The sequence below is a fragment of the Mycteria americana genome, chromosome 5 (genome assembly GCF_035582795.1).
Source record: "Mycteria americana isolate JAX WOST 10 ecotype Jacksonville Zoo and Gardens chromosome 5, USCA_MyAme_1.0, whole genome shotgun sequence".
In the NCBI taxonomy this organism is placed as follows: Eukaryota; Metazoa; Chordata; class Aves; order Ciconiiformes; family Ciconiidae; genus Mycteria; species Mycteria americana.
In genome coordinates, this window is record NC_134369.1 from 71,362,454 (window position 1) to 71,386,959 (window position 24,506).

At 41.9% G+C, this 24,506-nt stretch overlaps 1 protein-coding gene across 2 annotated transcripts; it reads left to right on the forward strand.

Moving 5' to 3' along the window:
* The first annotated feature begins 2,565 nt into the window (after window positions 1–2,565).
* SAV1 (salvador family WW domain containing protein 1) lies at window positions 2,566–23,807 on the forward strand. 2 transcript variants are annotated; one of them, XM_075503965.1, is made up of 6 exons: window positions 2,566–2,933; window positions 3,270–3,410; window positions 4,840–5,283; window positions 14,434–14,704; window positions 15,659–15,802; window positions 22,758–23,807. In XM_075503965.1, exons 1-6 carry the CDS (start codon window positions 2,840–2,842, stop codon window positions 22,957–22,959), a joined length of 1,296 nt encoding a protein of 431 aa, XP_075360080.1. In that variant the 5' UTR covers window positions 2,566–2,839; the 3' UTR covers window positions 22,960–23,807. The 2 variants fall into 2 exon arrangements, with proteins under 2 accessions (XP_075360080.1, XP_075360081.1); XM_075503966.1 differs by lacking the exon at window positions 3,270–3,410 and having other exon boundaries at window positions 2,574–2,933.
* Window positions 23,808–24,506: the final 699 nt, after the last annotated feature.

Sequence of the window (24,506 nt, forward strand, 5' to 3'; positions counted from 1 at the left end):
AATCATGTAAAAAGAACACGTTGGAGTATCACAAAGTCCTTATAAATGATTTCACTGCTAGGCTATTCGAAATGCCTGTACTGGGTGTTTCTCTAAGTAATCTCAAATTCAGGGATTTACATATCCTGTTTTTCAGAGGCTGCAAAAATTTTTTCACAAATTGGAAATGCGTCAGATTGACAAACTGCATTGATATAAATCAGAGCTTTTAAAAATTTGAAGTAGCGAGACCTTGTTTCTTTTAATATTAATCAGTAAGTAGTATCAGTTACAATAAATCTCTGTGTGTGGGTACCAGGGCTGCATGTTAGCAATATGGTAATTGAGCACACCCTAAAACCATGCCTATGCTACAGAAATTAGCAAAGTTTCAAAATACTTCCAGGAAACCATGTAAATGAGGTTCAGACGATCAGAACTGTATCTGGGAAAAATATCATTAGCTAGCACATTTTAACACTACTTCATATCTTGACCTAGCTTTACTTCTAATGCTCAGTATGTGGCCGAAGCCTGAACGCTGAACAGAGGGAATGAGTACTTCACTTAAACTATTGTGGAATTAATTTCACATTACTCAGTTTTAAAGGCTAGACTACTTAAGTGATTCTTTTAATCTCCTGGAAGTTACCAGGTTTTTATAAACCGAACATATAGACATTTCTAGAGCACAGTACCAAAAAGGGAACCCAGATGTTGGAATAGAAGGGAGAAACAGAGAAAAGGAATTTTGACTTCGCCCTTTCTCACCCTATCCTGCCTTGCTCTACTTCTCTTTCATTTGGCTTCAAAAAACTAACCTAGCCACGGGAGAGAGGAGGAGGAGGAGGAAAATATTTGGTAAATATTCTTTAGACAAAACTCCAATTTCACTGGAATACTTGTGTGAATTAATTCTTAGAAGTGCCTTTTGTAATTACATATTCTAGAGCCTTTCTGTACTGTACTGGTTTTGTTGCTACAGGACAATTCAGGACAATCCCTTCCCAAACAGAGGGAACACAGAGAAAGGTAGTGCCGCTTACAAACGAGTGTCATGTTGCTTATTGGTGCATTGTGTCAGCTCAGAAGATAAGGAGCTAGTTTTACAAAGTCCAGGCTACGGAAAATAAGCATATAAACATGTAAGTTATTAAGCATTAGCGGTCTTTTGTGCATGAATGTGTCTCCTATGCAGCACAGGCATTTTAAAGATACCAAAGTATTTAATGGGATTGTATCTGTCAAAAATCACTGAATTTCTAGGCCTCATTCATACAACAGGTCTTGCTAATTAAGGTATTAAAACCCCTTTTGGTCATAAAGTAGTTAAATGTTTTCAACTCCTGCTTTATGAATCACTGTGAAAATAAAGGCACATGGATGTCTAGGGTTGGGAATTTTGGAAGAGGAGAGACCCCAAGTTAAATTTGTGTACTAAATTCACACCGTTTGAAGTGCTACTTGTCAATTTAGAATTATTTAAAAGTAGACATTATCACACATTCTCCAATTACTGCTTTAAATACAAGGAAAATTGAATTCTTTGCATTCTGATTGAAGAAAAAAAAAAAGGATTGTAACATATTTGATTTTAGCCAGATTATATGTAAAGTAGAGCAGGGGACAGTCTGGATCTACCAAGAGTAACATCCTTTTGTTTACTTCCAGCAAATGACATCACTGTCTCTCAGGTTTTCCATCATTTACCTGTTAAGTCTCCTGTTCAGTGTCAGATGCTGTCATTTCATGACAAATGACTTCTGTATAAATGAAAACAATTGTATTTTTTTTCTATTGTTTTGTTACAGTGTAATATATTGTCCTTAGAACGTGTAAAACTGGAAGATGAACCAACTTACACATTATTTATAATGAATGTAAAAAAAAATAATTACTGTATGATCCATACTTGTGTCTTTCATTTTTTATCCAACTTTAAAGTATTTCGGTGTCTTCCCATGGAAGTTGTAGGTGTTTTACGTAGTACCTGCAAATTCATGAAATGCGTACACAAAGCACTAATAATAAAAAGGACAGTTTGGCAGCTGCTAAAAGTAGTTTCTTCCATGATGAAAGTATAAAATTGATTAAAGTGTAAAAAAATGAAAGGCAGTGCACACGCGTCTTAGCTTACTTTCAAGCACACCCTGCCCTCAACTGAAGTTGCGTACCTATTCTTCGCCTTTATATGGAAAATATCGAGTGCTGCTTGTGGCATGCCTTTCCTGTTTAACCTTCTAAAACTTACTCTTTTGGTAACCGCTGTGGAAGGCGGGGCGGTGGATACCCGCTGGAAGCGCAAGGCCCGCCGTCCCTTAGTCCCTGAGCTCCTGTGCGGCCTGAGCTTCCCCTGCCAGCGAGGCAGCGGTGCCACCTCGGCCCTCCCCAGCCAGGTGACGGGTCCCACCGCCACCGGGGAGGAGAGGCCGGCGGCAGCCCGCCTCGGCCTGCCGCCGCTGCCCACGGGGCCGTGACCCGCTGCGTGGGGCAGGCCCGCCGTGCGTGGGGCAGCGGGCGGGCCCTGAGGCGGCCCCCTTTCCGCCACCGCCCCGGCGCATGCGCCCTCCCCGCCGCGCGGGGGCGCTGTGACAGCGCGGGCGCCCCCTCCCCTCCCTCTCCCTCCCCTGCCCCGCGGCCTGCACCGGAGGGCGGAGGCCGCTTTCCCACAAGCCCCCGCGCGCCGGCCCCGCCGCCTCTCCTCAGCGTCGAGCGCTCCCCCCCCCCGCCCCGGTGCGCGGCCATGCGGGCGCGGAGCAACCGCCGCCGCGCCTGAGGGGGCCGGGGCGGCCGGGCCTTGCCCTGCGGAGCGGGGAGCGGCGCCGGGCATGCGGGCGGTGGTAGCGGGCCGGGAGGTGGGATGCTGTCGCGGAAGAAGACGCGCACGGAGCTCTCCAAGCCGGGGGAGGTGCAGGGCAAGTACGTGAAGAAGGAGACCAGCCCTCTGCTTCGCAGTGAGTGTCGGGGACGGGCTCGGCGGGCCGGGGGCCGGGCTGGGAGGACAAGCCCGAGGCCTCCGGGGCGGCCGCGTCCTTTGTGCGCTGCGACGGCGGTCCGGCGGGCCCGGGAGGCCCTGCGCGGCTCTGGGGGGTTCCGCTCGGCCCGGGAGGCCCTGCGCGGCTCTGGGGGATTCCCCTCCTCAGGGGAGGGCAGGGGACATTCCTCTGGTGAGACCCGGGAGCTGATGGAGTGAAACGCGAAAGGGAGGCTGAATTTAAAAGGCAGCCCTGCGCGTAGTGTTACCACCAGGTGCTCGCGGTAAACCAACTTGGGTTTTTTTATTTTCTCAGCTGCCGTTGCTCAGTTTTCAACAGGTAGGGGTTCAGATAGTTTGCAAACAGATCTCTTTCAGAGGAACGGAACAGATCACCTCTCCCTTTCCAGAAAGCAGTGGTTGTTTTCCCGATCTAGGCTGTGTGCGCTGCCAAAACGTGTGTGCTTTGAAAACGAGATAACTGTACGAGACAGTTGCGTAAAATCCCTGCGGAAGCAAGTGCTCCAGTTCTAAACCATGAATCAACTTGATGAGGTCACCGCGACGTACCTTGGATGCACAGATCTTCCTGCGGTTAACCTGACGCTAACGCCACAGTCCTGTTTTTCCAGGACTTTACAGAAGACTGGCAAATACACATTGAAAGCGCAGTTAGGTTTCTTTTTGTTAATCTTTGAAAACAACCTGAGACTGAAATGTGTTGTGCTATAATTGCAGGATTAGCTTGGAGATCACAACTGGTTTGCTGGCAGGAGCAGGCACTCAGCTTTTCTGGAAGTATTTGCTGCATGAACAGCTGGTTCCCCAGTCAACAGGCAAAATCATTTAGTAGTCTGATTACACTGACTTAGTTTTTTTAAAAAAAAAAAAAAACAACAACAAAACCCACAAAGTTTTTTTTCCTGTTAAGCTGTAGGCGTGTCTGAGGGGTTAACACCTTTTACACATGCTATTTGCCATGATGTAATGACCAGCTATTACATGACTGCTTTGTAATGATTGTAAATTTACTGATGACGCATTCTGGGATGCACTGAATTTTTACCCTCAGGTATAAGAGTTATTAATAAGTAATTAATAATAGGCATAACCTCCTCCTGAATGAAAGTCGTCATTTCTGTTAGCTCACATGGAGGGAAACTACTTATTTATATCTTATTGAAAGTAATAGTAAGGAGAGGAGTAATGTATCGCTTGCTGGAGGGAGGCAGAGAAATGTTATGAATAAGTGTCACTGTTCATGTGCAAAACCTCTTTAGGTAAAGGAGAAAGTGAAATATCTTCCTGATAATTTGAGAACTTAACATGTGCAGAATAACAGCATTTTGCTGGCTGAACTTTGTGATTAGGGGAGAAGGTGTGAATTCTGTTCCTGATTCTGTCGTGGATTCCTGTGAGCATGTAGGCATTAATGTCTTCACTTATTCTGAGTTCATAAAGGCAGTGGTCCCAAGGAAGTGGTAGAGTGGTAGCCAGGATACTTGGATTTTCTTGACCCTTCTAGTAGAGAGGTATGAAGCCTGGCTGATGTAGCCACAGTACAGTGTGGGCTGGTTTTGCGGGGGGTGCGGTGTGTGTTTTTTGATGGGTTTTGGGTTTTTTTGTTTATTGTGGATCAGTTATACTGGCAAAACTGCACTCTTCTGGCAATAGTTTGTTGCTGGTGGACGGTGCAATGGTTTCTGTTACACCAGTACAAACTGCAGCATTACCGTTAGACTTGCATATATATTAGAGGTGCTATAAAGGGGTTCTAGCATTTGAATTTCCTCAGTTCCATGGTGTCAGTCAGCATTGTGGCTAGCCAAATGCTTTATGTGTAAGTACAGCCAAAGTTCTTATTTCTCTTTCATGCTATGTATCAGATCTGATGCCTTCATTTATCCGTCACGGTCCAACCATTCCAAGACGAACTGATATCTGTCCTCCTGACTCAACTTCTGCATATGCTTCTGGTGGAGATGGAATTGTTTCCAGAAACCAGAGTTTCCTTCGAACTCCAGTGCAGAGGCCACCTCATGAAATAATGAGACGTGAAAGCAACAGACTGTCTGCGCCTTCCTATCTTGCAAGAAGTTTAGCTGATGTCCCTAGAGAATATGGCTCTTCCTCCCAGTCCTTTTTAACAGAAGCTAATTCTGTTTTGGAAAATGGAGATGCTGGTGCCCGTTGTTATTATTACGATCATTTTTATGATGCCCAGAGGAGACGTCAGTTAAATGATCGCGTACATGAGGACTACAGATATTATGAACACAACAGTGATCTTTTCCAGAGGATGTCACAGAATCATGGGAGGCACACTTCAGGTAGGTATCGATTAATTGCTGTTTTTTTAAAACACGTTTTTGATAAGACTTTAGGTGCAGAGGTGTATCTGGATGATCAGGGTCATGTTTTTAGGAGTTACACTGTGTGGGACAGAGCTTCTTTTTAATGACATTTCTGTGATCTGAGTACACTATGTGCTCACATTTCTTAGAGTTAAGAGTTTGATTGCATATATCCAGAAGGGGAAAAAATATACTTAAACCATGATTAAATAAAATGGGGTGAGGTTGAGCGAGGTTTTTTTAATGCCAAGCATACATGCAACTCCTCATGACAAAGTTGATTCAGTCGAAAACTAGCAAGGAATTTTATTCATTAGGGAACATCTACTATTTGCAGAGAATATCCAACAGCTCTACATTACAGTATTGCCATTTTATTTTATTATATTTTAATGGTCATTGTGTTATTATTTAATTTTGTGTTAATTTGACCTCAATAATTAAAATAGTTTATTATAAATAGTCAAAGGGAGGAACGACTGCTTTGTGTAATGAGCAAATTGACATATAGCTAGTGCTGAAATTGACTTGCTAGTCCTTGCTTTTTTTTTTTTTTTCTTTTGGCTTATAATATTGTTTGTAAATATGCCTGTTTCCCTCTCATATTCACTGGAACTTGTCTTTGTTTTCTAACGGAAGAACAGCATAAGAAAGAAGAATCTATTAAATATTACTTTTTGAAATATTTGATTATATCTGTGATGACACTGAAGAATAATTCTTTGCAGTGTGCTGTTGTGAATCTATTGGTGGAATAAAAAGTCTGGGATTACAATATTGCCCATAGAAAGGTGACCTTAAAAGTAGTGAATTTGGCTGTGTTCGAGCACTGTATATACTATGGAAACGATGTTAAAGGAGGAGTTTGAAACAAGCATTTAAAACCTGTAAATAATGTACCTTCCATATGAAATACGTTGTTAGTTCGTCATTGCTTGTAATTTGTAAACAAAATAGTAAATAGTCTCTAGTAAAATAAATCTCCTGTCTAGAAAAATAAATCTGCTAGGAAGAATGTCAACATTTAAGGCTGCTGCTGTCTGTGGAATTATAACCTGACAATGCTTTGTGGGTATTTTTACTACAGAAACACTTCAATGAGAAGTGACAGAAGAGTAAAGCTAGCATTACTGCTGTCAGCCAGTAAATGCTGAAATACTAAGGTTTAAGACTTGCTACTTTATCCTTATTTATTTTGCTAAATGCTAATATAGCTGATCTACCTAGATTTTGCATGGAAGCCCTCCATCTCTGTCAGTTGTTGTTCAGCTGGCAGTCATTAAACATTTACCTGGTCCAGATAACAAGCACCTGTTAGCGTGTGCTGGGATATTGTAGGGAGGAGAGGCAGGAGGGGAGGATTTCATAAAGCAATCCTTCACTTTAACATTCCAAATTGCTACAGTAACTGTGTATGCTGAGGCAGACTCCAAAAAATGGTGGTGCTGCTGTGTAGAATTGAAACCATGTGAAGTGGAAATGGAGCTCTAGCTGTTGGTTTGAAAGTGGAGTTTAATCTAGCAAATTTTTAAAACAAGCTGAAAGTACAGCCATATTTCCCTCAAGTGTAGCAACACGGATTTCTTTCTAAAAAGACTTTTTTCCCCGTTTGTCTACATGGCCCCTGAGCCACTGGAAATCATAAAGGAGCTGCTGATATTTCATTGGTCTTTGTCATTCACTCTCATGTTTTTATGTTTAATAGTTCGAACAAATTCTACACATATTTTGTAATGGGTGAGTATTCAGTCTTAAGCATTTGTAGGGAGAGGCAAAAAAAGGTGAGCCCTTTGTCTGCCAAAGTGTTTCTCTCTTCCTCTGTTTAGTTTTTTTTTTCTTTCATCTCAGCATGGAATATGAACTCCTAAATTACTCTTTCAGTTTCACTGCAGTAAGAATATTGACCTATGTCCTTAACTTCTGTACATCTTTTCAAGAATTGCTGTACTTTTTCTCAGTAAAAGAACTAGGTGGCCAAAAATAAGAAGACCTTAGATTTTCTTACTTCTTTCATCTCACCATTAAGCTGCTTTTTATTTGAACCATCCATTGTCTTCAAACTGTCAGTGTTTTCCTTGAGTGACACTGGTCTTTCTGTAATTTCTAGTTCCTTTTTTCCTTCATTTCCAGAATACTGAGGCAGGCTTTTTACTTTCATTGTCTCTGTCTAAATTACTTTTTCCTTGCACATCTCCGTTGTTGTTTCTCAATGTTTCTCCTAATCAAAATTCTTCATCAAGATAATGGATGACAACATTGCCTGAAACCTACAGTTTCAATGTATAAGTCTGTTCATTAGCTAGAATCTGTAAATGCTGCCTTTTTCTGCTTCCCTTTTCCTCCTCTCCCACCCTCCTCAGAAGGTCCCCTCAGTTGGTTCTGTTATGGTTTGGGTTGATTGCTACCGAGATGTTGCCTGCTGAACACGAGGTATGCTTGCTGTTGGTGAGTGATGTTCCATTTAGCGTTGGTTACAACTGAGATGACTTTTGAGAAGCAGTGCTCTGGAAGTGAAGAGGTGCATGTGAATTTCAGATTTCATTCAAAACAAGGTTTCTCTTTATAATTTGGAGATAAGTTGAAAACATGTTCTCATTGAGATCTTCATACTCAAAGTATTCGGCAAAGTATTTAAGAAAGACCCATGATTTTTCAACAGTTGATGTTGACAGCATTGATATGTTCTTTCATAGGCATTTCTCCTTGGAGTCATGTTTTCTCTCTCGGTATGATTCAATTCTACCATGTCCTCCTTTTCTATTTTCATTAGATTTGTTTTTAATTAGCAATCTAGTGGTGCTGGTTTTCCTGAAAAATGTCTTCAGTTGAGATATTTCCTAGTTTTGTATGTTTAGCTACCTCTGTGGCTTGAAAAATTTTTTTAGTGTCCATTTCAGACTTAATTCTAAGAGACTTTACCTGTCTTTCCTCGACATCTCTTTCCTCTCTTCTAGGTTAAAGGTTTGGGGAGGTCTGTGGTTGAAGTTATATCTACAGTATAGATTGGAACTAACTTGTAACCAAGACCTCAGAGTTATTTGTACCTGTTTGAGCGGTAAGCTAAAAAATTCTTACGTGTATATGAAAATTGCTGAGCTTAAAATCACAGTGTAAAGGGGCTTTCCGATGGTGGATTGTAAACAGTTGACTGATGTCAGAGGAGAAAAACGATTAATCCTGCGAATAGAGAATCCAGTGCACTTTAGCAAAAGTAGGTTCATCTCCTGTTAAACTGTACCCCTTAAAAATTGCAGACTGGTAGTCATGTTTAATATAAGAGCAAAATAAAGAAATACAAATTGTTAAATGAAACCTATTTAGAGCTAAAGTAGCGGGGCTTTTCTTTTTAGGTGTGTACACTTCACTCATTTTTAAACAAATGGTAATTCCTGTCCTTTTCTTCTTTTGTGCTGATTTTGCAGTAATTTCTTTGTAGCATACTTTTGGAAGCTTTCAAAGTACTTCCTGTCGTTTCCTATTTGTGAATTCATGCTTACTTGGAACGCCTCATTCCCTCTGACAGATGGAGTACTTGTGCTCTGGAAGTACCTTCAGATGCTTTGGAATGGGTTAGGAAGGCCTAGAACCTGCACACCTATTTAAATAGGATAACTATTGGAACTTCTTTTTTCTATTTTATTATTACATATTCTCTTAAACAGTTCGTTCGTCTTCTCTTCCTGTTCTTCATCCTGGTTTGATGAGGGGGAGGGAGAGGATTTTGGCATCCTGAAAAAAGGCTCTCAAGACAATTGACCTAATTAAAGACAAATATGAAGGCCTTTTGTTTGGCTAGATTTGTTCTTCAACACTTTGAAATTTGGTTGAAGCTAGTTGTGGGGAGTTCATAGGCTCTGACCCTTCTCTGCCTACATCAGCACTGTATCTAATGAACAAAGTGAGACTTTCTCTTCAGTGTTTTTGCTCTTTTCCCTTTATGCTGGACTGCTCTGGTGATACAATTTTTCTCCTGTACTTTCTACCAGGCAAACGGAAGAACTGTCCTTTGCTGACCTGGAAACCTTTCCTCCTAAGAACTTGGACTTCTTTCCAGGCAGAGTGCCTTTGCAATAAAACCCCTTCGTTGGGCTGTGAAAGCATTAACGTATATCACTTAGGGTTTTCTTTGTTCCATAGTAATGGAACAAACCAAACAGAACTTCCTTAGTTGAAGAAGATACTACGTATTTTTCACATTTGTGACGTTATTAGCTCAAGATAGATTTTTAAGAGAAGAATATTAAATGAAGGAACTCTTTGCACTGCTATCTTATAATGTACTGGAATGTGGTGCTCAAAGTTAAAGTTTGGGTTCTGGTATTAGGACACCCTATTGCTGAGGATGTTGAAAATAAGACTGAATATAGGGCCTGGCCTTACTTAGGACTCTTTAAATCTTCTTAATACTAGTAATAAGTGGTTGCTGTTCCTTTGCACTTTCTTTTTTCAAAGACCACACACGCAGTGATACTCCTAAGGAAGCAAACTGCATTGAACAGGATTTTCTTTTGCTTTGGAACAGCATATAATGCCTCTTGGCCTGGTTGACAGGTAATTCAAGACCTTAAACTGAAGATACTTTACAAGAGAAGGAAAAACCAAAACCACAAATAACGTTCGATATTGATGTTCCTTAAAAGCAACAGCTGAACCAAAAAATACCCCAAACATATGCCATTAGGAAACAGAATTAACAAATGAGGCTAGATGGGTTCCAGAGGCAACCGGAAAAGGATTTACAATTGGATAAGTTTAAATTCATTGTTGACCATTCTTGAGATTTCCTAGTGCCACTCAGGGGAGTTTATAAAGAACAGTGCTCATACTTAAGCAGAGGAAAGGAGACTTTTAACATTTGGAAAAACCAGATAATTTAAACAACTCTCTTCCTTGGGAAAGCAGGAAGAATGAGAATTTCTGTCTTGTCAGAGATAAAACAGTATGTGAGCAAGAAAACCCTGAGTCGTTACAGTGAAGTGGTTCGACTAGTCTGGTTTTGCTTATCCTATGGTAGCGATCATATCCTCCACCAAGAGGAAAATTGCATGTTTTACACTAGATGTTTTGAGAAAAATGGTTCAAGTTGTAAGTTTGGGGTTTTTTTCTGTAGATATTTTGCACTGTGCTATGTGAATCTGGTACCAGCCCATGACTCGGGGAGTGTCCTTGGTCTGTGCAGTAAAATCCTACGTGAAGCTTTGGGCTGCTATGAAAATGCTTTAGGGCCAAGACCTTACCTGACATTCAAACACAGGAGAGTATCATACTTGGGCAATATGACACAGAAAAGGTAGTGTTCACCGTAGATGGTTTAGGGCTGTTTTGTAACTTTCTTCTTTGGCTTATACTTTGGAAAAGATCACATACGAATTTACTCTTCCAAGTGTTGTTCAGTCTTATTGATACTTGTAGGTGTATATATATGAAAGTCCATTTTCACCTTCTGTTATTGTTCAAAATCATATCGGGAGCTATTTCCCTTACATGTGTATCTGCTCTCCCTTAAAGGAAGCATCTGCTGAGTTTTATAAGGAAAACCAATATACAATTTCTTTTGATCTCTAGTAACTCCAGTTATATAAAATGTCTAAATTGTACTAATTGCAAATTTGAATGCCATAGGGGGTTGATGGTTGTAGGACACTATGACTATTACCTGACATCTTAAAACTTCCAGTGGACAGAATATTCCAATGTGATCTGTGATTTTTAAGGGGAAAAGTGCACATGAAGACTAGACGTGATAGTCTACAACCTGAAGTATTTGCAACCATCTGTTTATAAATCTGGCCTTTGAGTTCATAGTTAGAGCTTCCTAGTTGTAGGGGCTTGGAACACTGTTCAAAACTGGTAATGGCTACAGCTATGTAAGTTTATCTTAATGGTATGGCTCTGCTTCTTCATCTACGAAGTCAAAATGGCAAAAGGAATGTATAATGTATTTGTGGTCTGGTATTATTTTTGTCCTTTGCATCTTGGAAATTAAAAAAAATAAGCTGCTATTGGGAGAAACCATGTAGCTAGAATTAAATGATTGTGCAGAGTGTTGCCTTTTCATTGAGTGCAGCATTGCTTTTTAGCCTGCTTTCTACGTGGTTGCTCTGTGTAATCAGACTTTGGTTTTCCTTTCTACCCAAGTCCATCCCCCAGTCTTCTCTGGCTTTGGTATGAAGAGGTATAGGCACTGTGTCAAGAGAACTCCTTGTGCAGAGGATGGTTTGTGCAACTTTTAATACCAACTTCCAAATGTTAGAAAGAATTAACCTTTACCCAAAGGAATAAATATACATGTATTTGCTGCTAGAATTTAAGTAGGAAGAACTGTAACAAATGCAGACATGTGCTGGTTTTACAGTAAACAGAAAAATATGTTTATGCCTTTGTGAAAGTTCTTTTCCCCAGTCAGGATTGTGTGTTCAGATCTTCTGGTAGCTGTGATTTAATAGTCACTGTTTATATGTACATGAAATTACAACACAGCGGTCCAGTTAATTGGAGAAAATACTTAATTTGTTCATCCAAAGTGGGGTATTTTCAAGAAGCTTAAATGTTTGTATTTTGTCACTGGAATGAAAACAAAACCAGTGACATCAGTGTAGCTAGGGGCTGAAATAGTTTCCCTGCCCGAGTACTGCTAAAGGTCAGGAAGCCTCTAGGATGTTTCTTCTCACTGGAAGTAAAGGTCTAGGTTGCTTAATCCTAATGAGAGATGGGAGCTATTGCATGAACACAGCCATCGACTTCCCTTTATGAAGCTAACAAATAGGTAAGTACTATAACAAGAGGAAACACTTTAAGGCCAAATAGTTCAGAACACCACAGGGCTAGAAAAAGATTTGTAGATGAGCACAGATGTTTTAAAGAACAGTACTTGGGAGGAAGTTTGTGAGACTTTTAAAATTTGTTTCTTATTTATTCAGTTGCTTTGGAGCCTTCCCATTACTTTATTGTTGATGACTGCTATCTTGTATTAGAATGAGAGCCTGTCCAGTTTTCAATCTGTGTCATTTTATAGGTAAACTAATGCTTAAAATAGATGACATCCCTTGGCTAGCATGCTATATTGTGTATGTATTGTTGAAAAGGACTTTTGCCTTTGCCAGCAAACAAGAGTATGAAATTGCCTGAGAAATGTAACAATTTTGCTGCTACTTCAGTATTACTGTTGTCTTTTTGAGTTAATGACCACCCGGAAACCTCTTTTTTATAGCATGCTTTAGATGAGAGAAACTCTGCCTTTCTCTTCCACTCTCTCAAAAAAATAATCACACAAAAATGTTATTTCTGAAAAACAGGAGGAAAGGGGTGTATTCCTCAGTCAGTAAACACGGTGCTTGTGACGGAGTCACCTTCTGACTTCTAAGCAAGTGGAAAAAGTGGCTCCCATAACCCTTCTTCTGGCTATGGGCAATAGTAACACACAAACTCTGATGAATACTGTGATTGAACAGATGCATTTGATTGTGGGATGAAAAGATAACTGGAATTTCTTTGAAGCCAGAGACTGTTTAACTGTAGAACTGTGGGTAACTGAAGGTAACTACTTAAAAGGATTTTAAAAAGAGAGTTGAATTTGGGCCAGCACGTCCAGTAGGTAGTGGCTTTGAGGGAATGGAAAGAGACCTGCAAAATTCTTGATTATGTCACTTGGGTTTTGTGGTTCAGGTTTTTGGGGTTGTTTTGGTTTGGTTTTTTTTATTTTTTTGTAGTTATTATGGCGGCTTTTATTTCGACTAGCTTCCTAAGTATCCAGAGTATATAGAGGGAAGGAAAAGATGAAATTGGAATTATGTTTCTTCAGTACATCTCTCAGCATCCAGCACGCTAATTTTTAAAATGTAAAAACTGTGTGTGTGTTACAACAAATTGCATATTTTAAACTGCTAGTGAACAGTCTCCTAAATCAGCTATTTAGTGATAAATCCTACATGTGCTGTGTCTCTAGGACAAAGGTGGGGATTTAATCAGCTGCTGATTCCTGTCAGCTCTCCTGCTGCCTGTGCACCTAACCTAGGCTTTAGTTCTCTGGCTGGAGAAGCCCTTCTCCTAGTGCAGCCCACATCACCAAGAAAAGCTGGAAATTACTTTTTTTCACGTGCCTCTTCAGCGTCATGAAGCATAGGTGCTCGGTTCTAGAGAAGAGCAAGATGTAGAGAAGCAGATGTACAGCCTAGTAGACAACGACACTTTCTTCCAAGATCTGTGGGAGGGAGGAAGGGGGTGGAGGGGGATCCGGAGAAGAGATGTGGAGATGAGGTGACTCGCTCTGAACAAAAGGGCTCTCAATCTTGTCTGGATTGCATTCAGAAGGCCTGACTGTCCCACCCAGCAGTGCATGTAAACTAGCTAGTCTAACGAGCATGGGTAGTTTTAGCAAAGAAGACATGGCCACATCAACTTGAGTGTGCGCAGGATGACTCTGTTCATTAGAGGGCTTGTGCAGGATCCTGCGTGGATCCAGCTTTTCTGTTTTCTCTTGTTACTGATGACGCTTTTTGGCCGCAATTGCACGCACTTCAGTAATAATGGTCAGCACAGTATAGTGCTAACCTCTCTTGTCCCTCCCCTCTTGGTTTACCTGGTCCTGTTACTGTTCTTGACTGGTTAATCTGAAAAGCTCTGTGGTACGCAGGGACTTTTCTAGATAGCTGTAATTTCTGACTGTAACTAGAAAAAGAAATAGCTGTGGGGTTTTGGTAGCTAAATAGTTTTGATGCAGCTGTGATAGCATATTAACAGAAACTGTCATTTATGTAAAGCTTTAACATTTGTAATCTTACGTCAGCTCTCTCTGCTCAGCAAATTGAGACAGTAACAGCTTCATCCTTCTTATGTATGCTAATATATGTCTCTAATTGAAAAAGCGAGGATGCTTTAACTGTCTCTGAATGAAGCTGTCTAGTGAATCTGGAGTTGGAGGAGAGCAAAACAAGTGAGACTTAAAAGGGAATAGCTATTTTTACTTAATTGTGCCTTTTTTTACTAACGTACAAGCGCATAGACCATAAATGCCATGGTATTGTTCGATGTTCCTAGAGTGCCTCAGGTGGGAGGGGGTTGACTTCGTACCTAATGTTGGGTTTGGATATTACCAGTTTAGCTAAACATTGCTTTCCATTTTTTTAGGCATCGGTAGAGTTGCTGCTACATCTCTAGGAAACTTAACAAATCATAGTTCTGAAGATTTACCTCTTCCTCCTGGCTGGTCAGTGGACTGGACTATTAGAGGAAGGAAATACTATATAGATCATAACACTAATACAACTCACTGGAGCCATCCACTCGAGCGTGAGGGGCTGCCTCCAGGATGGGAGAGAGTTGAGTCAGCAGAATTTGGAGTGTATTACGTAGATCACATCAATAAAAGAGCTCAATATAAACATCCTTGCGCTCCCAGGTAAGACATCCGCCTTCTCTTCTGTGATTGGTTTTTTCCCTAATGCTGTTAAGGAAGTGGAACTCTTTGTCTCATATATAATGTGCCAAAAACTTCTTATTTTTAGAAGTAAGCTTTACTGGTTCTTGACTAAGATTCTTAGATGTTATAATTGTTAGGGTTTTTCTCATCTGTTACTGTCTTGAGTTTAGAAACAGGATATTGTCCTAACTCACCAAAACAAAGCAGCTATTCTCTCCAACTGTCGGTAAAACAACAAAGTTGCCGAGAAAAGAATTGAATTGTAGACTGAAAAGAAACTTGATCTGATGATCCAGGAGACTGTCTAGACAAATAGCGCATACCATCTGAAACATGAATTAAGTCTTCCCTAGAATGAAAATGGGTATTTTAGCTACTCGTAAATTAAAGGCAAAATAAAGTTAGTGTACACCAAATCTACCAGTTAATTTCTGCTACTCAATCTATTTTGCTGTTACCCAGGAAAAGACAGTTTTTTAACATGTGGCACAAAACATAACATATGAGGATGTCCTTTGTTATAAATGGAATAACCGTTATCAGCTGCTGCCTGAATACATTTGTTCTAACACATTAAATGCTGGATTATTTGGCTGAATCAATACTTGCCTTTTTAACCTTTTAAAAACAGACAGCATTTTGTGTTCTGCTTTGGTATCCAGGTACCAGGCACTAGGTGATTAGGTCTCAGGTGAATTTTACAGCGTGCTAACAGATAGCAGCAACGCTTACAGTCGTGATTGGAGTGAAGCACAAAAATAGCAACAGAAAGTTGCTCTCAGTATAGGCCTGCTGAGGCAACATTCCGTATGCGGTTGCCTTATCGGCCTTTGCATGTATTAACTTGTGTATTAATGTTAACAATTTAATGATATCAGTATGTCGAAGTTACTGCTTGGAGGTTACGGACTTTGTCTGTCTTCCTTTGTACAGCGTTCCCCGTTACGACCAGCCTCCCCCAGTGACTTACCAGCCGCAGCAAGCTGAGAGAAGCCAGCCTCTCCTCGTCCCTGCAAACCCCTACCACACTGCAGAGATTCCAGACTGGCTGCAGGTCTATGCCAGGGCTCCTGTAAAGTGAGCTTTTTTTTTTTCCTCTATGTTTCACACTATGCATGCCTAGCTTAGAAGGAAAACAAATGAATTTCGATGACTGAAAGTAGAACTCTAGCTGGTATCTGTTTCTTAGTTGCATAAGAACTATAGCTGACAGCGCATGAGGAAGCTGTACCAGGTGTTCATCACATTAGTTTGCTTTGTATTAGACGTCACTTAAAATCATCACAGTACTTCTTGCAGTTCACGTGACTTGCAGAATGATATATTAGAGTTGAAGATAAGATTTTTACTTTCAGTGTATATGTGAGAACAGTACCACGTGGCTTATAAAATACGTGAAATATTTTTAGGGTGTTAACTTCTTAATGTATGTCTTACTCCTTTTTTAAAAAGACATACAAATTCTCCTTCAATTAAGAATTTTGAATACAGACTGAAATCTATATTTCTATTCAAGAACTTTAATTAAAGCTAAGTGGTAGTAAAAAGTCATTTTTTCAAAGAAACAATGGTATAGGAACAGGGATTCTCCTCCAAGAAAAGGTTTGAGTCAGCATAATGAAATAAATTACATTTTCCAAGGGGTACAACTCTGCAGAAGAGTAACGCTAAATAGAAAAGCAATTTAAAAATCCAGATACGTTTTAATAATTATGAAATCATGTACTTTTTCATAAGGAGAATATGGAGAAACTACGTTTTACAGCAATGAGCAGGTCAGTCTGTAGTTGCAAATTCAGACCGTGTATGATGTTCAGTGACTTCCAGCTAAAAAATCCTCTTTTTTTAGCTGCTTCTAGTAACTATAATTTGAGTGGATTTTATTACTTCTTGTGGCTCCTGGGCTTGCCAGCAGCCCATAAAGATTTAAATGGGCCTAAAATCCACCAGCACTTATGCACCAGGGACATGCTAAGTTCCTGTAACCTATGGGAGGACTGGTTTCCTAGAAATACTTTTAGGTTTTGGCTGCAGCTGCATTTCTTTATTTAGATCTTTGGCACCTCCAGACAATGTAGTTTTAAATATTTCAGCCTGTTGTATGGACTCTTGTTGGTACTTCTCTTGAAACTTGAGAAACAAAATTAAGACAATTTAAAAAAATTAAGATTATCAGGAATTTTGTTACATCTAGTAGGCTGAGACGAATTAAAAAAAAAATCAAAACCTTTTAATTAATTCAAGCTGTTTGAATAGAATTTATGTTGTTCAGAGGAATCAAAAATCACGTATTTCCCAGTATCCTTTTAGCATTCTGTTAAAGTAGTGCTGGTGGTAGTAGGAATATTGTCGTAATTCTCAAACACTTCTGGGAAGAAGTAAATGCTGGTTTATGCTAATATTATATTGGAAAAGTGAGGAAGAGTGGTAGCAGCTGGCTTAGTGTCACCTCATCTTGAGGACTTCTTAAGGAACAACTGATAAATAATTTTCACCGTTGTTAAAATCAAGATCACTTATATATTTTCAATGTAATTTTAATAATGAACCTCTTCTCTGCTGCCAAAGCAATGGGCTTAAAGCTGGAGAAAAACATCCAGTAATGCTTATAAGTTCTTCAGTAGTGTTGTCCAAAAGCTGAGTATGAGAGCTGTATGCATATCCGCCTGTGTTCTGGTGTGGAAATGAAAGTAAGTGGGCAAAACGCTTTCGTAGTAGTAGAGGAATACCTTTTGCGATCTGCTATTTGAAATTCACTGTAAAAATCTGTTTACTGTCAGTACAGTTTTGCACTGAAATCAGAAATCATTGTGGTATATTTTGTTACGATTTGTTCCTTACACCTGACACTGTAGCTTGATTTAGCTGACTAAAGGCCAGTCGTTTTTGTTGAGAAAAGTAGATAATGATAGCAAAAATAGATAATGTTAGCTTTTGTTTCAACAAGTTTCTCTAGAGGATAAGAATTCTGGCCACTAGAAAAGTGTAATGGAGCGTTTAGTAGGTGTTAGCCATAATGCGTCCCTATTTTAGTGAAAAATGGTCAAACTGTTAAGATAAAAACGAAGATATTTGGCTCACTAAACAGTGAAGAGGCTTTGATGACTAGTTACAATGTGAGGTAATGATTTCCAGTATCAAGGTACTCAAGGTATCATGATACCCTGAAGCGTCCTTTTCCCCTCTCTCCTGGCATCTATCGAGGTTTGTTCTGAGAGCGTAAATGCAGCTAGCAGAATCTTAGCACGGTGGAATCAGGACTCCTGGCTTGTGTTTAACCCTTTGCTAGACTCTAAAATTGAATGTTTCTCCACCTTCCAGGTTAGGTAGACCAGCCTGGTAGGTGTTCCCACAGTATGCTACTCTGCATGCATGGGACTGTGAGGGTGAGGAGACCAAAAATGCCTGCCTTATATAAGAGATCAGGGTTCAGATTCTCCCCCCCCCCCGCCCTTTTTGGAGCAAGGATCTGAGCCCAGGACTTTATTCTTCCAGCCCTAACCAAGAGGCTGTAAATATTGGGGGCAGGTCAGTGTCTCTTGTGTTGAAAGCGTCCTATTTTATATTAAATACTTGCTATCTTCTGGGAGGAGCTCTGGAGATGGCGTATTCTGGCTGTGTGTTCTGTCTAGTAAGCTCCTGCTTTCTCACCCAGGAGGGCAGGCTCTGCAGGAAATTTGTACTAACGTGCTTTCTCCCCTCCGTCTCTGGCTCTGTGACTAGTTGCCCGTCTAAAAAACGCCTGGGGCGTCTAGGTCGGGTACTGGTACTCTATGCCCTGTTCCTCTAGGCGTGTCTGTGGTGAGCGTGCCTAGACCTACGACCTTTTGGATTTGAATGAGCCCATTCCCACTGAGGCACTGCTGATGGCTTAATCTTCAATTAGACTTCTTCCCCCGTTCAACACTGCTCTGGGCAGGCGAAATGAAACTCACACGGAAGAGTAATCCTGATGTGCTGGTTTTCTTGAGAAACTGTCAGCAGTGACAGCTTCAAAGAGCTAAAGAACCACCAAGGTTTTAGCAATCTGTGATGATGCTTTAAAAAAAACCCAAAGCTGCAGGCCCCAGAAAACCTGCAAACACATTCCTGCATGTGATGGAGCTTTGTTTTCTTTCCTGCTTGTATTGCCACTTTAATAAGAAACAGCCCTTCCATTGAGAATCGGCCTTGCTGTGGAGTGTATTTTAATAAATGCCATTGGCCCAGAACATTTGAAAGGATATGTTAGCGCAGGGCAAGCCAGGGGAAATCCTGCTGCAGTTGAATTCAGCTCATGATGAGTGGGATAGGAGCAGAGAAGGAAAGGTGTTGTTCACTTAAACTCGATAATCAAGTGCTTACAAAGATAGTTGTACTTGGCAAACCTTCAAAGGCAGCAGCTTGCAATCTGCCTCTCTTTGATCTCTGTCCTGACAAACAGCTGCAATTTGTTTTTTCTTGCTTTTGGGGAGAGGTGATTTTAGTAGCAGTGCAGCCCTGTCAAGACTTGGGATAACTTTAATATAGAAGCTGTTATTTAGGAAGTTTATAGAAGCTGTGGTTATTTAAGTTCTTGAAATTCCTCAGAAGCATCTTTGGTAGTCCTCTCTATGTCTTGGTGCTCCTCTGATGCATACAGCCTTCTGAATATATCATTTCAATATGTAGTTTATTTGCCTAAATTCACTTGAGTGGAGGAAAATATATTCAAGTGAATATATTTTCTCATGTAATTCAGTTGGCTCAAATAACTCTGTTTATTCCCCGAGTTTCTTCTGTTCTTTTAATAGCTATAGTAGTCAGCTGCCTATTTCCAAGATAAGAAACTCAAATTGCAAATGAATTGTATGCATTTAGAAGCACTGGGAAAAAGCAGGAAATGAGGGGTATTGCAGTGATAATGTAACTATATCAAGGCTTTCTTCTATCAAAATAAAGTAGCATTAAAATGCTTTTTGCAGAGCAAGACTCAGACAAAATCGAGATTAGAACTGGGTTGGGAACTGCTGTTTCCTCACCTCGCTTAGGAAATTCTGTGGCTTGTCCTATTCCCGGAGCTGGCCAGGCCCGTGCCAGGACGCTCCGTGCTGCTCGGGTCCCCTTTGCAGGGGCAGCATTAGCACCCCTGCTCATTTTGGGGTGATATCACTGAAGTTCTCTCGCACCAGTCTCTTCAAGTTTAGGTAGACTCAGGTTAGCCCAGATATTCCCGCTAATGAGAACTCTGCTTACAGTTGCATCATGCGTTGTTTCTGTGTCCCTTGTTCCCTCTGAGCCTTGGGAACTGTGTCCGTTCCTGAACCCCGCCGGTCTCTTCATGGCTGCCAGCTCATGTCACCCTGCCAGACTTCTCCAGTCATCACGCTGAGGTGAAGGAGGCCATCAAAGAGCACAACCTGTTTATTTTGAGCTTTGGTATCTATCTAGCTATCTGAAGTCACTGTACTACTTTATTTAAGCGTACGAGGGTAGGTCGGCGCTGTGGGCTGTTAACGCCTGACTGACGCGCTGACGGACACGAGCCAGATCCCAGTCAGTAACCGTTTGGCCGGCTGGGCTTTGGAGCCTGCACTAATGTACTGTGAGCTGCTCACCAGAACAGTTGTCTTGCTGTTGGCCCAGTCTCCTCGAGGAACATCCTGAACACCTGCGTCTCCTGCTTAATATCATCCCGCAGCTATTGCCCCACAGGATGTGGTGGTGGTACTGGGCACCTGGCCATGAGCTGGTGACCTTTAATCCTATCGCTGTAGAATTACCGTGATTTTGTTGAAAAGCTTTGTTAGAAATACTAGTTTTCTACCAGGATCTTGGAAACCTTCCCCTACTGCTGGCACAAAAAGGGGTCCATTAAAAAAAGGTAATGAAGAAAAATGCGTGCTTGCTTGAAGGGAGGACAGAGGTGGGGATTGCGGAGGCAGTCCTGCCGCCATCTAGTTTGCTCTGGTGACGGCTGAAGAGAGACTGATAGAAATGTAGAGTGCGCTGGAAAATACAGTGTGTGGACGTGTGTCTAACCCTTCTCACTGCAGACTTGTGGACAGGTAGAACGTGTTTGCACGCGCGGCCTTTCTTCTAGTACTTTCTCACTTCAACAAGGTTGGACAGTTTGTGTAGCTTATATATAAAGGTAAATATTACAGACATTACATTTGGGAAATGTGGAACTATGTGTTTGGTATAAAAGGCTGTCATCGCTAGCTTTGAAGAATTTGTGGCACGAAAGCAAGTCGCTGACTAACGTATGATTGAACAGAGCTCCATGACAAAACTGGACTTCCTCTGACCAGCTCTCTAGCTCCCTCGCAGACCTCAGAGTGCCAGTTTGGATTGTGGAGAATTACTTGCAGGAGAGATGGCACAGCCTTGATTAGTCACGAGAATGGTTTGGCAGTTACGACGCAAAATGCAGCCTTCAGGAAACTTCTTCAGCTCTGCTAGTGAAACAAGGGAGGCTTGAAGAGGCTTACCTTACCTTAAGTTTGTACCTGTCCAATGGCAGCAGCTTCGATATCCCAAATCTCTGAACGGAGGGGCGTGTTTATATGTTTCAGAAATTGAAAAAAGCGTGAGGAGTATAAACAAATTCAGAATTGCTCCATATTAAAAAGTAAAAATAAAAACACCCCAGCACTGACAGTGCTGCAGATTCTGTAAGAAAAGCCGTGCTGCACGTTGCGTAGGAGAGGAGACGACCTGCCGAATGCGAGGCGAAACGTGCTTTGCCGGCAGCCCCTTGACCCGGGGGTGTTTGCGGTGGTTGGCGACACTCAGCAGCTTTCCTCGTACGTTGTTTCTCCCACCTCGTGGATTGATGTTGTGCTTCCGCTTTTCTTTGCAGTTTGTTTTCACGTACTCCGCTCTCCATCGTGGAGAGCGAGGAGCGTGGCTTCTAACAGAGCTGGTCTGTCTGTAGCCCTCTTCTTCCACCCGTTGGTATTTTCTTTGCGAGCTGTCGCATTCTGCACTGCTGACTAGCGTCCGTTTCCCTCCTCGAGGAAGAAGCGTCGACAGCGTGGATGGTGCTTTGGTGGCCCAAGCTGCTATAGTTTGCCTTGCTCAAGCAACAGCTCCTTGTAGCCGGTGGAGGTGGGAAGAAACACACCAGTAATCAGTTGACTTCACAGCTGAGCTTGTTCCCAGCTCGCGCAGGGAGCTAGATCAGATATTCCTAAAGGAGGAGTTCAGGGTGGCACCAGTGTGTTTCAGGCTCTTGGCACGTGTCTCCAGGGGACCTCCCCAGGTCCACAGCAGCTCAGTTTTTCCAGCGTGGGGAGTAAGAACATGTAGGATTTTTAGCTGTTAGTGCTTGCATCGCTCCCTTTGACACCTGCCCCGCTCCCCCTGTGGCAGACAGATCGCTGCTGATAGCTACGGGCAGTTAGCCGTTAATTACGGCCTAATTGGATTTCCCCCGCCTCAGTCCTCACTGGTGCTATCCAACACCCCCCTTTCTTGGCCCTGTGGGGTTCGTGACCTGCGGTTTGAGATGCGCTGACTTAAGTTAATGCTGCTAATTAACCAGGAGGGGGACGGTGTCCAGGGGTGTTCGTTAGGGCCGGAACAAGAGCGCTTTGGAAACAAATGTGTGTGGTGAGGGAAGGTGTGCAGTGTTGTGCCTTCCGGGCAGTGTTAGGGTAAGCTGTCGAAAATTTTCTTTTTTTTTTTTTTTTCTGTGTTAGTCTAATTTTAAAAGATGTTTTACTACTAAATCTTCCAGGCTTGTTGAATGGAATTGCTGTTTCCATGTGTCCAAAATGCATTTTCTCCGTCGGTTTATTACAATCAGTTAAGAGGATCTTTAGTATTTCTGGAGTTTATCTTGGCGTATCGGGAGCGACTCTGCCGTTTAGTTGTACATGATGTTTCTCCAGCTCACTTTGCGACACGGCTCCGTGTCTTTTGGTGTTAATGACCTTCGTTCTTGACAGAACCCATGCTAGTGTAGATGGGTGGCCGTACAGCTGTGAGGCCGGTTCTTCAGAAAACACACACTGCTGCACGTTTGCTGGCGGGGGCATGTAGATAATCATCTTTCCTATCAAACCAGATACGATCACATTCTGAAGTGGGAGCTCTTCCAGCTGGCGGACCTGGACACGTACCAGGGGATGCTGAAGCTGCTCTTCATGAAAGAACTGGAACGGATCGTGAAGCTGTACGAAGCGTACAGGCAGGCCCTCCTCACCGAGCTGGAGCATCGCAAGCAGAGGCAGCAGTGGTATGCCCAGCAGCACGGCAAGAATTTTTAAGCTAACAACTCCTTTTTAATAGACTTGTATGAGGACACCGAGAGCTTTAAAAGGTTTTCACACTTAAAACTATGAAAAAGTGCTTTTGTTGAAAAGGCAGCTTATTTTTGTTGATGTTGCACCTTTGTTATTATCCTCTTTAATATTTTTCTACATGTATTATGTATTGTTTATAAAAATGAAAAATGTTTGTTAATCTTTTTCCGTACAAGAACTAGTTTATTATTCTGAAAACCAGCGTGGCGTTTAATCAGAGACTTGATTCTGGTATCTTTTGCTAGCAGTCAGCTGTATTATTAAGAAGCTGACTATATATTTTTAAAGGGCAATAGATGCAACTATACGAAATGTCCTGGATTCAAAACACTGTTAAAATCCAAATGAATATTTCCGTGTGTTTCCCTCGGGACTTCCTATCCCGAGAGAGAGAGGGAGGGAGGGAGGGAGGTCTGCTCCTTGTTTACAGCTTTAACGTATGGAACACTGACACCGTTACTGCCCAGTAACGCCCAGTGCGGACCAGACAGAAGCGGATTTCGTCAGTCTAAACCGAGCGCTTCACGGAAGTGCAGTCCGAGTTGCCTTATTTCTTACTTTAATGCATTACTGCTTTAGATTTACTACTAGTTTTCACAGAAATTAGTCAGAGGGGAAATACCTGTACCTTTGTAAAGACCAAGATCTCTAAGCAACCTGGTTTTTAAATGCCAGCCGAACTGCGTTTCCCAAAACGTGACCAAGCCACGTGGGGAGGTGACCGCATTGCCCAAGCAGCCTGCCAGCCTGCCTGCCGTACCACACCACGGAAAAAATCAGGGATGTAACAACAATTACTATTTTTTTTTTTTTTTAAACGAGCTTTTGTCTTGTATTAAAACTTCCTCACTGGGGGAAAATTTTTAATTATACCGTTACCCTCTCCAATATTTTCATTTGGTTCATTGATTGTCCTGAAATGTTATTTATGGATTCTTTTTAGTGCAATAAACACTGTTGCAGACAAAAAAAAATTACATTTCTTGTAAATCCTATTAATTCAATAAAAATCATTTTGTTTAATGAATGGAAGGTTGTTCAACTGAGGGTTGGTTTTTTTTTTTGCCTTTTAGAACATCACATAATGTTCCTATCGCCAATAAAAAGGTGAAGACAAGCGCAGTCCCCATGCTCTGCGCTCGTGACCGGGGCAGTGCTTGGCGCTGGGCTGGCAGGGAGGAGGCTGTTCCTGCCGCCCCCGGCCTGGCCTGCACGGGGCCCGGGGGGAATAAAGCCACTGGCCCCGTTCTCTGTAAAACCCAGCCGCTGGCCCCCGAGCACCCGAGGCGGTGACGGCTCAGCCCTACGCGTCAGCTCCTGTACCACCAGGGTCTGTTCGTCGAAGGAGGACGGCGAGATGTCTGGTGCTGTCCCTCGCGAGGGCTGTGGACCTCGGCGCAGACCCTCGCCTTTGGCCTTCGCTTAAGCGGCTTTTCCTCCGCTGTTAAAAGCTGGAGGGTTTATTTTGCCGAAGGCCTGTGAAACCTGGCTTGACCTTAATAGGGACAGAG

What these genes read in the sequence shown, in the direction of transcription:
- SAV1 (XM_075503965.1), top strand. Translation starts at nt 2,840, where the DNA reads ATGCTGTCGCGGAAGAAGACGCGCACGGAGCTCTCCAAGCCGGGGGAG. An exon ending in GCTGTGTGCGCTGCCAAAAC is followed by an intron (nt 3,411 to 4,839) that starts GTGTGTGCTTTG and finishes GCTATGTATCAG; the next exon opens with ATCTGATGCCTTCATTTATC. An exon ending in TATGCCAGGGCTCCTGTAAA is followed by an intron (nt 15,803 to 22,757) that starts GTGAGCTTTTTT and finishes CTATCAAACCAG; the next exon opens with ATACGATCACATTCTGAAGT.